Source organism: Chlorocebus sabaeus, chromosome 9, assembly GCF_047675955.1.
Source record: "Chlorocebus sabaeus isolate Y175 chromosome 9, mChlSab1.0.hap1, whole genome shotgun sequence".
NCBI lineage: Eukaryota > Metazoa > Chordata > Mammalia > Primates > Cercopithecidae > Chlorocebus > Chlorocebus sabaeus.
Window position 1 is genome coordinate 105,203,311 of NC_132912.1, and position 10,686 is coordinate 105,213,996.

The window sequence follows — 10,686 nt, forward strand, 5'->3', positions numbered from 1 at the left end:
CTGCCCTGTTGAAGATAGGGGATTCGAAGTTGGGGAGGAAAAGTCAGACAGGCATAGGATCCCAGTCTTGAGGCAGAAATGACCAGAATGCACTCACACCTTCCTTGGGCCACCTTTACTGTGCCCATGGAGGCAGCTCCGAGAGTAGGTTAACACTATGGAGCAAGGAAATAGAGAAGGGGGACAGGAGTTAGGGGGCCCCTGTGTAGGGGTATAGGGCTCCTGCATCCCTCTGGGATCTGAGCCTAGAAGGCTCGGGCAGAGTCCGGCGAGTGCCTCAATGGAAGCGGTACTTTCTGGCCGGCTTGAGGTTGATGTATGTGGCTTTCATCTCCTCGGCCTCAGGGTTCCGCACGTCTTTGAATCGCTCCCCTTTGGTGCTCACTACCTGGTTGTCGATGTATCGGATCAGCTTCTTGGGGGCCTGCCAGGCAATCAGGCAGTGAGTGGCAGAAGCCAGGAGCCAGTCCCACCCATTCCACATCCCCAGCAACCCTTAACTCTCTCACCTCCTTGGGAGCCATGGGCCGGTGAATCTTCTGATCCTCTGCGCTATCCACCATCATATACCTGTCAAAAACTGGCTGGGTGAAGCTCCTGTCACCCTGGGAAGACCCTCTAGGGCCCAGCCCAGCCCAGGCCAGCTCAGACTCACTTCTGCAGGATGAAGGACTTCAGCTCATCCTTTTGGGGGCCTCTGAGGCGTCTGGGCAGGTCCTGCAGAGAGGGGAGGCCTGGTCTAGGCCCAAGGGCACCAGCAGGGGAAACAGATGGGGATAGGCAGGGGTTGGGGCTTAACTCCATGGTGGAATGTAGCTGAGGCTACATGGTAGAGGGTGCTGGGAGAAGATACCTGGTTGGGGCCCTCCCAGGCTGCAGGCCCCTCTTCCTTCCCCTCTACCAGCATCTGCACAGCTTCTTCCAAGTCCCCCCGAGCTTTGGCCAGCACCCACTGGGCCTGCTCCACCGAACAGGTAGGGAACACCTCCAGGAGTACATCCACCCCTGGCAGAAGCTCCTCCTCAGCTCCAGTTGCCTAAGGGTACAAACATTAACAAGAGGCAATACTCCCCCCTTTCCAGCCCCGTGGGTCCCTCATCGGTACCCTTCTCTACCAGTACCTCATCTTGGGTGTCCGCAGCAGCAGCAGCAGCAGACCTAGTCTCTTCTTTGAGCATTTCGGGCCGCTGCAGGGGCTCTGGGGAGATGGGCACCTGACCTTGGATACCAGAGCTCTGTGGTTGCAGGTTCTCTTAAATAGGCAAAGAGAACATCAGGTTTGCCAAGGCTCTGGGGAGCAAGGGGGGGGGGGGTAGCGGGGTTATGAATCACCCAGGTGCCTAGAGCTCCAGACTCACCTTTATTCCTGGCATCGCTCAGCTGCCCTGAGAGCTTCTGCATCATGTCCCCTATTGTGCCCCTGAAAAGATGAGGGTGGTGAGAGGATGACTCTGCCTACCCCATAATCAGCCAGCCCCTTCCTCCTCCTGGCCCCAGCCAAAACCTACCTGGGGATGTGGGCGAAGCCAGGCACATAGGCCTCCATCATCTCAGTGAAGGCCTCCATATCGAAGTTCTCCTCTGATAGGCCTGAGGGGCCCAGGTCCTCCAGGACCCCAAGCACATAGGAGAAGATGACCTCATCCAAGCCACTGCAGGAAGGGAACAGGACAAGCCCTGGGTAGGATACTGGATGCCTCCAGCACCCCCACCTGTCCTGAAACTCCAGCCCTCAGCTTCATGAGGTCTATAAGCTAGACCTTCATCCTTGAGGCCAGAGAGTATAACCCCCTCCCTCAGAGCTATGGTTTCCCATCTGCCCAACAAAGGTGACAGGGACAGGATGAGAAGTAAGGCCTTCAGCAAATCCTAATCAGCCCTCCTGCCATCTTTCCATCAGCCAGGACCTATAGTACTGCCTGGCAGCTCCAGCTCAGGGCACTGACATGAACCTTCTCGGGGAGCCATCTCTACCTGAGGTCGGCCTCCGGGAGGTGCGTCTGGACAAAGGCAAGGAGCGCTGCACTGACGATCCTCTCCAGCTCCATGCTCTCTCTTCTGAAGGGACACAGACAGACAGGATGGCCAGGCCCTCTTCTGCCTTCCCCTACCCACTGGGCCCGGGGGCAGTGGCTCCTCCCTCTGGGCCTGCCATGGAGCCATCTGTTGATGCTGCCCTCTGTTCCCCGAAGCAGAACCATGCCCCCTCCTCCGCCCATCTCACCTCCTCCAGCCTGAGACAGGACAGGGCACTGTGGAGACAGCCTCTAGAGGAGGTGCCCCCCACCTCTCCCCATCCCCCTACCCCATTCCCCAGCATCAGTCCCAGACCTTCTGGCAAGGTCTTGGGGTCACATGCCTCCTGGCTCAGGAATCCCATCACTGAGGGAGCCCCTTGGCTCCCAAGTCCAACCACAAGGGGCCCCATTGTCCAGCCCCTCAAGGAGCAGCCTCAGGACCAAGCACAGCCCTTCCCCCACCCAGAACAGGCCACCCACCCTCTGCACAAAGGGGCTTTTCTGGCTCTGGGGCCCAGATAGAAGGGGAAGCCTTTCATGGATTCTCTCCTCTCACCCAGTCCCTGCCCTTCCCGCAGCTTGGGGCTATCTGCAGAGCACTTTCCATCCTCCTCCCCAAGGCCTGTGGAGCCCACAGATCTGGCCCTTTCCCAACTCTCCAGCCTCCCCAGTCCCTCCTCGCTGGCTCGCTCCCGCCCCACCTTGATGTCCCTCAGACTTGCTGAGCTTCCTTCTGTCTGTGTCCTGCAGGACATCCATGGCTCATCCAGTCACTCCTCAGGGCTCCGCTCAAATGTTACCTCCTCAGAGAGCCCTTCCCTGTCTAACCTACGGCAAATAAGTCTTCTCCATGCCCCTTAACCCTATATAGCACTTACTACCGTTAACATTATTTTGTGCTTATTTGCCTATTGTCTGTCTGCCCCCATAAAATAGAAGCTCCAAAGCAAGGTGGGGATGAGGGGGACACTCTGTCTTATTCATGAGTGTAACCCTAGCACCCAGTCAAATGCCCACACTGGCTAGGTGCTGAATACATACTTGTTGACATGCTCCATTCCCATCTACATGCTTTTGACTCCCAAAAGTCTGTCTGGGAGTCAGGAGCATGTGGGTGGTAATGAATGGCTCCAGATCCATAGGTCCAAATGGCAGCTCATCGTCTCACTCAGAAAGTTCAGAGGCACCACCAGTTCTACACACCTCACACTCATGATAGACTACTGATCTGCACACATCCCCCTCCAAACACACATCTGCTTCATCAGCTGACACCACTCAACTGCCAAAGCTGAAACCTGGGGATTACCCTTGATTTTGCCTTCTTTCACCCCTACCAGTCAATCACCAAGTCTGTCAATTCTACTTCCTTCTTTCCTTCTCCGCATGCTATCCACTTCTCCCTATCTTGAGTCTGGCTTCTGCTCCAAAATCTCCACCAAAATTTTTTCTTTTTCTTTTTCTTTTTTGAGACAGGGTCTGGCTCTGTCACCCAGGCTGGAGTACAGTGGCATGATCTCGGCTCACTGCAACCTCCATCTCCCCGGCTCAAGCCATCCTCCTGCCTTAGCTTCCGGAGTAGCTGGGACTACAGGGGTACACCACCTACTATTTTTTGTTGTTGTTTGTTTGTTTTAGTAGAGATGCAGTTTTGCCATGTTTTGAGTCCAGGGTTCAAGACTCAGGCTGGTCTCGAACTCCTGGACTTAAAGTCCAGCCTTGGCCTCCCAAAGTGCTGGGATTACAGCCAGCCATGAGTCACCGTGCCCGGCCTCAAAATTTAGACTGAGGTTGTCAGTTACTTTTTCCAGGTTTTGGTCTAATTATGTTGAACCATATGAGCTTACCAATTTTGTCTGGTTTTGATCTACAAAAAAAGAAGGGGTAATTTCTCATGGTTTCACCTATTTGCCCTTTCAGCAGCTCCAACTTTGGTTTCTGAGACGCCATTCTTTCCTGGTTTCCTTCCACCTCTCTGGCCATTTTGTGGAAGGCCCTTTCTCTGTCCCCTTCTCTGCTGCCCTCTAAATGTGGGAGTTCCTCACATGCAAAGCTGCCACTTCTTCTCACTGCAGCACTCTCTCTCTCTGGAAGATCTCATCTGGGCCCACATCTTTATGTACCAATGCCATGTCATCAATTCCCAAATGTCCAGTCCTCTAGTCCAGTCTCCTCTGAGCCACAGGCTTGGACATCTACCTCCCTAACACTGCCACATGTGTTTTACAGGCATCTCACGCTTAGCGTGTCCCAGACGTTCTCTCAAATGCTTTACTCCTCCAAGGCCATCCTCAGTAAATGCATGTCCAGGCACTGGGCTGTTCCTGCCACAAATATGGGAATTATCCTTGACACCATCCTACCCCTTGCTTTCCCTCATCCAATCAGTCGCCAAGCCCTAATCATTATCTCTTGCCACATCTATTTCTCTCCATTTCTACTCCCACTCTTCTCCATTTCTTGCCTGCAAGGCCTTCCTAACCCTTCTCCCCACTCCATCTTTCCCCCAACAACCTATTCTCCACACCACAGCTGTGTGATCTGTACAAAAAAATCATATCTTTTCCTGCTTAAAATCTATCAATGCCTTCCTGCTACCCTTCAGGGAAGTCCAGAATCTTTTCATGGCTTTCCACTGCAGGCCTTACCTTGTCTATATCTCTCTCCAGCTTCACCATGCATCATATCTTTCTGGATCATTTCCCTCCCTCCACCCTGGCTTTTTTTTTTTTTTTTTTTTTTTTTGAGACAGAGTCTCGCTCTGTTGCCCAGGCTGGAGTGCAGTGGCGCAATCTCAGCTCACTGCAAGTTTTGCCTCCCGGGTTCACGCCATTCTCCTGCCTCAGCCTCCCGAGTAGCTGGGACTACAGGCGCCCGACACCACGCCCGGCTAATTTTTTGTATTTTTAGTAGAGACGGGGTTTCACCATGTTAGCCAGGATGGTCTCGATCTTCTGACCTTGTGATCCACCTGCCTCGGCCTCCCAAAGTGCTGAGTTTACAGGTGTGAGCCACCACGCCAGGCCGCTTTTTTTGTTTTTTGTTTGTTTGTCTTGTTTTGTTTTTGAGACAATGCCTCACCCTGTCACCCAGGCTGGAGTGCAGTAGCGCCACCTTGGCTCACTGCAACCTCTACTGCCTGGGTTCAAGAGATTCTCCTGCCTCAGCCTCCCGAGTAACTGGGATTACAGACATGTGCCACCACACCTGGCTAATTTTTTAGCCAGGTATTTCTAGTATTTCTAGTAGAGACAGTGTTTCACCATGTTGGCCAGGTAGGTCTCAAACTCCTGACCTGAGGTGATCCACCCGCCTTGGCCTCTCAAAGTGTTGGGATTACAGGTGTGACAAAGCACCCGGCCCCACCCTGGCTTTCTTTCAGTTTGCCTCAAGCTCTTTCATGGCAAGGTAGTGTGCCTTCTGAGCCTTCTGCCCCATCATCTGAGTGAGACGATGAGCTGCCACTTGCACCTATGGGTCTGGAGCCATTCATTACCACCTACATGCTCCTGACTCCCAAACAGACTTTTGGGAGTCAAAAGCATGTAGATGGGAATGGAACATGTCAACAAGTATGTATGGAGCACCTATCCAGTGCGTGCATTTTTCTAGGTGCTAGGGCTACACAAACTATTTCTTCTGCCTGGGCACCCTTCTGCCTCCACCTCTTCACTTATTGTCACTCTGTCTGATCTTTTGGGTCTCATTTCAAAATTCCCTTCCTTGGCTGGACACGGTACCTCACACCTGTAATTCCAGCACTTTGGGAGGCTGAGGCAGGATGATCGTTTGAGCTCAGGAGTTTAAGACCAGCCTGGGCAACACAGCAAGACTCCATCTCTCTTTTTGGGGAAAAATATTTTTAGGCTGGGCACAGTGGCTCATGCCTCTAATCCCAGCACTTTGCGAGGCCGAGTGGGTCGGATCATGAGGTCAGGAGATCAAGACCATCTTGGCTAACACAGTGAAACCCCGTCTCTACTAAAAATACAAAAATTAGCCAGGCATGGTGGCATGCGTCTATAGTCCCAGCTACTCGGGAGGCTGAGGCAGGAGAACGGGGTGAACCTGGGGGGCGGAGGTTGCAGTGAGCCGAGATGGCGCCACTGCACTCCAGCCTGGACAACAGAGCAAGACTTCGTCCCCCAGCACCCCCCCACCAAAAAAAAATGAAAATTTTTTTATTTTATTTTATTTTTTTTTGAGATGGAGTCTCCCTCTGTTACCCATGCTGGAGTGCAGTGGCCGGATCTCAGCTCACTGCAAGCTCCGCCTCCCGGGTTTACGCCATTCTCCTGCCTCAGCCTCCTGAGTAGCTGGGACTACAGGCGCCTGCCACCGCACCCGGCTAGTTTTTTTTTGTATTTTTTTAGTAGAGACGGGGTTTCACTGTGTTAGCCAGGATGGTCTCGATCTCCTAACCTTGTGATCCGCCTGTCTCGGCCTCCCAAAGTGCTGGGATTACAGGCTTGAGCCACCACGCCCAGCCTGTAAGAAAAATACTTTTAAATAAAAATAATTCCCTTTCTCAAGGGACACTACCCCTGACCTAGAACTGGTTTGGTCCCTGCCATATTACACTCTCTATGCAGGCTATGTTTTCTGACTAGCAGCACCTTTCACAGCCATAATTATTATTTGGACAACATTTAATGTTTCTTCCAGTTGTCTCATAAAGCAGGGACTACACACTGGGCTGACATTCACCAATGTATACTCAGCATCTCTCATGAAGTGAGCACTCAATAAACAGTTACACCCCAATTTACCTATGAAGAAATGAAGTTCAGTGTGTTTAATGACTTGCCCAGAGTCACCTGGCTTGACTGCGGTAGACAGATTTAAATCCAGGTCACCTAGTTCAGCATCTATTCTAGGGGCTACTCTGGGGAAGGGAGGATATCAAGACTTTCAAGTTGGGACAGGGCTATCTTCTATGCTCACAGTTGCCTGGTCCCCTGAGTGGTAACAGAGTTGCTCATAGCACAGGGGTTACTTTGGAAAGCAGGACTGAGAAGCCCCAGCCTACAAGGGGGATGCATGCCACCTGCTCCAGAGCCCTCATGGGCCCTGAGGAAGAGCAGAATGGCTCAGCCCAGGCATACTAGATCCCATCATGCAGCTCCCTCAGGGTAGAGCCACCTCAAGGGACCTACCTCGACCTGGGTTACATCACCCTTGAATCCTGGGCTGTCAGTTGCATGGTAGCCTCTGCTGGGACAAAGGCCCACGGCTGCTGCATGAAAGCCCGGTTTCTTTCTTTCTTTCTTTCTTTCTTTTTTTTTGAGATGGAGTCTTTCTCTGTCACCCAGGCTGGAGTGCAATGGCGTGATCTCAGGTTCACGCCATTCTCCTGCCTTAGCCTCCCGAGTAGCTGGGACTACAGGCGCCAGCTAATTTTTTGTATTTTTAGTAGAGACGGGGTTTCACTGTGTTAGCCAGGATGGTCTCAATCTCCTGACCTTGTGATCCGCCCGCCTCTGCCTCCCAAAGTGCTGGGATTACAGGCGTGAGCCACCGCACCCGGCTTCATTTTTTTTTTTTTTTTGAGACGCAGTTTCGCTCTTGTTGCCCAGGCTGGAGTACAATGGTGTGAACCTGGGAGGTTCAAGCAATTCTCCTGCCTCAGCCTCCTGAGTAGCTGGGATTACAGGCGCCCACCACAAGGCCCAGCTAATTTTTTGTATTTTTAGTAGAGATGGGTTTTCACCATGTTGGTCAGGCTGGTCTTGAACTCCCGACCTCAGGTGATCTTCCCACCTCAGCCTCCGAAAGTGCTGGGATTACAGGCATGAGCTACCACACCCGGCTGAAAGCCCAGTTTCTTTTTTTCTTTCTTTCTTTTTTTTTTTTTTTTGAGACAGAGAGGTTCACTCTTGTTGCCCAGACTAGAGTGCAATGGCGTGGTCTCTGCTCACCGCAACCTATGCCTCCTGGGTTCAAGTGATTTTTCTGCCTCAGCCTCCTGAGTAGTTGGGATTACTGGCATGCACCACCATGCTTGGCTAATTTTGTATTTTTAGTAGAGACGGGGTTTCTCCATGTTGGTCAGGCTGGTCTCAAACTCCCGACCTCTGGTGATCTGCCCGCCTCGGCCTCCTAAAGTGCTGGGATTACAGGCGTGAGCCACCAGGCCCGGCCTGAAAGCCCAGTTCCTAGGGAAGAAGCTTCTCAGGGATGTGTCTCATGCTTCTGGGTTTTTAGCCAAGGCCTGGGGGCCAGGGAATTTTTAGGAAACTCTTCCCTGTCCCCAAATAAAAAGACTTGCTCCCCTAAGCTTTTCTCTAGTTTGTCTTCCAAGGGAACATCCTCCCTCCCTCCTCCTATTCTTGGTCCACCCAAACTTCACCCAGGCTTCTAAGCTCTTTTACCCTTCCCCATTCCCGCTAGCCTTCCTCAGCACATCCTTCCTACTCAGGGGCTCCTGTAATACTTCTCCCAGCATAGCCCCTGCGTTGGGGAAGACCTGGTCTGCCAGACTGGTTTCCTAATTAGCACCTAAGCAGCCAGCCTTCTCCAGGGTAAGAACATGATTTCCATGAGACATTTCAAATTCCAGATGTAGCCCACAGAACCCCATTACTTCTACGGGGCCCCAAATTAGGGATCATAGGTTGATGGTGTCTACTAAATGTGACTGTCATCCTGTCATGAGTCCTGCCTAAATGCCTCTGATGATGGTAATATTAGCATTTATTGCCTCTGCTTACTAGGCATTGTCCTAAGCACTTTTACATGTATTAACTTACCTAATCCTTACAATAACATTAAACGTAGATATGTTTTATTTTATTTATTTGTTTGTTTGTTTTGTTTATTTATTTGAGACGGAGTCTCGCTCTGCCATCCAGGCTGGAGTGCAGTGGCGTGATCTCGTCTCACTGCAACCTCCACCTCCCTGGTTCAAGCAATGCCCCTGCCTCAGCCTCCCGAGTAGCTGGGATTACAGTTGCATGCCACCATGCCTGGCTAATTTTTTTGGTATTTTTTAGTAGAGACGGGGTTTCACCATGTTGGCCAGACTGGTCTCGACCCCCTGACCTCAGGCAATCCGCCCACCTCGGCCTCCCAAAGTGCTGGGATTACAGGCATGAGCCTGGCAGTATTATCCCCATTTTACCCGAAAGAAAATGAAGGCACTGTGAGGTTAAGTAACTTGCCCAAGGTCACAGGGCAAGTTAATGGCAGATCTACACCCAGGCTGTCTGGCCCCAGAACCCTCACTGTTAACCACCGCACTACCTCATCTCTCACGATGCAAACTGTGTGGCCCCATCCTATATTCGGAACCTCCTCTCCTGCCTCGCTGGCTATATTGCTTATTTCAGAATCTTTGCTCACACCATTCTCCCAGCTCAGAGCATCTTTGCCTCTGCTTCTCTAAATCTCATTCTGCAGGACTCACTTCCTTTCTGCAGCCAACTCTAACTGCCCCATCTTCGCTGCTCCCAGCTGACCTGGGAGCTTCCCAAGAGAAGCACAGGCCTGGACCCTCCAGATGCTAGGTAGAGACACTGTGGACAAATTTAAGTGAGACTGGGGTAAGAAGTACTATGGTACTCCCTTGGGGTGGGGAGGTGCTTAAAGTGGAGGGAGAGCAGGCCATGTGGGAGGAGGAATCCTGGGAGCTAGTGTGAAAGGAGTCCTAGCGAACTTCTCAGGGAGGCACCAAGGGGTCTAGCATGGAGGTCTTCAATGCTTCTCCCAGCCCCTGTGAAGCCCGGTTCTTGAGGCCCTGGACCCATAACGCAGGCCCCAGAGGATATAATTGTCCCCTGATTCCCAAGTCAGACCTTAGAGGCATCAAGGACATTGAGGAGAACAAGGGATCCCTACATCCAAAGTCAGGCGGGAACACAAACAGGGAGGGCGAGCACAGGAAGTGGGACCGCGATGACGGACGACCCCTGAAGCAGCAGCTCCCTAAACCCGCTAGCGGGACACCCGTAAGCGTCCAGAATAGTGCGCCCGAGGGCACGGGGATGCGGCTGTGGCCTTGGAGGACACATGACGAGGCAGGCCTGAGGTAACTGGTTGTGCCTTGATACAGGCCACGGCGAGAATCAGAGATGGGGGTCCGGTGGGCCCCGGGGGGGTACCGTGGGGGAACACACTGGACGGGTACCCTGGGTCAGCGCTCTCCGCGACTCTCCTAGCCCTGGGCCGGGGGCCGGAGGGGAAATCACCTGCTCCGTCGGGCGCCGCCGGCGACTTGTCCCGCGCGGTGCAGCTCTCATCCCCCAGCCCCACCAACGAGATCAAAGGCGGGGCCCAGAGCGGTTCCCTTCCAGAGGCGCCGTGGCGGCCATGTTTGAGAAGGTCACATTGCCCACAACAGGGCGGAGCTTCTGCTCTAATTCTCAAGCGTCCCAGGGCTATCGACGGGCTCCCGCGGCGGCCAGTTTTGTTGCGCGTAGGGAGGCGTTAGAAGTGAAGGTCTTGAGAGGGGGTGGAGTCGAAGTGGGTAGGACTGCATCCCCGCCTTGTTCTTCTCATCCATCAGAGACCTTTCTCTTTCTTTCTCTTTCTCCTCTCTCTCTCCCTTTCTTCTTTTTCTTCTTCTTCTTTCTTCTTCTTCTTTTTCTCCTTCCTTCTTCTTTCTTCTTTCTCCTTCTTTTTCTTTCTTCTTTCTTCTTTCCTCTTTCTTCTTCTTTCTCCTTTCTTCTTT

At 52.6% G+C, this 10,686-nt stretch overlaps 1 protein-coding gene across 3 annotated transcripts; it reads right to left on the minus strand.

Annotated features, from left to right (window-relative positions):
* Positions 1-100: 100 nt before the first annotated feature.
* CUEDC2 (CUE domain containing 2) lies at positions 101-10,346 on the minus strand. Of its 3 annotated transcripts, none has more exons than XM_007963971.3 (9): positions 10,205-10,346; positions 1,975-2,058; positions 1,509-1,652; positions 1,359-1,420; positions 1,122-1,252; positions 854-1,036; positions 656-717; positions 510-570; positions 101-424 (listed from the first exon to the last, which is right to left on the minus strand). In XM_007963971.3, the coding sequence occupies exons 2-9, from the start codon at positions 2,046-2,048 to the stop codon at positions 278-280; spliced, it is 864 nt and encodes a 287-aa protein (XP_007962162.1). In that variant the 5' UTR covers positions 2,049-2,058; positions 10,205-10,346; the 3' UTR covers positions 101-277. The 3 variants fall into 3 exon arrangements, with proteins under 3 accessions (XP_007962162.1, XP_007962163.1, XP_037865430.1); XM_007963972.3 differs by having other exon boundaries at positions 1,975-2,055; positions 10,205-10,342; XM_038009502.2 differs by having other exon boundaries at positions 10,144-10,342.
* Between the last annotated feature and the right edge of the window lie 340 nt (positions 10,347-10,686).

Excerpts from the sequence above, each read along its gene's own strand:
- CUEDC2 (XM_007963971.3), bottom strand. The coding sequence starts at position 2,048 with ATGGAGCTGGAGAGGATCGTCAGTGCAGCGCTCCTTGCCTTTGTCCAG. Across the intron at positions 1,037-1,121 it reads CTGCGGACACCCAAGATGAG|GCAACTGGAGCTGAGGAGGA; the intron begins GTACTGGTAGAG and ends TTGTACCCTTAG. Across the intron at positions 718-853 it reads CCTGGGAGGGCCCCAACCAG|GACCTGCCCAGACGCCTCAG; the intron begins GTATCTTCTCCC and ends CCCTCTCTGCAG.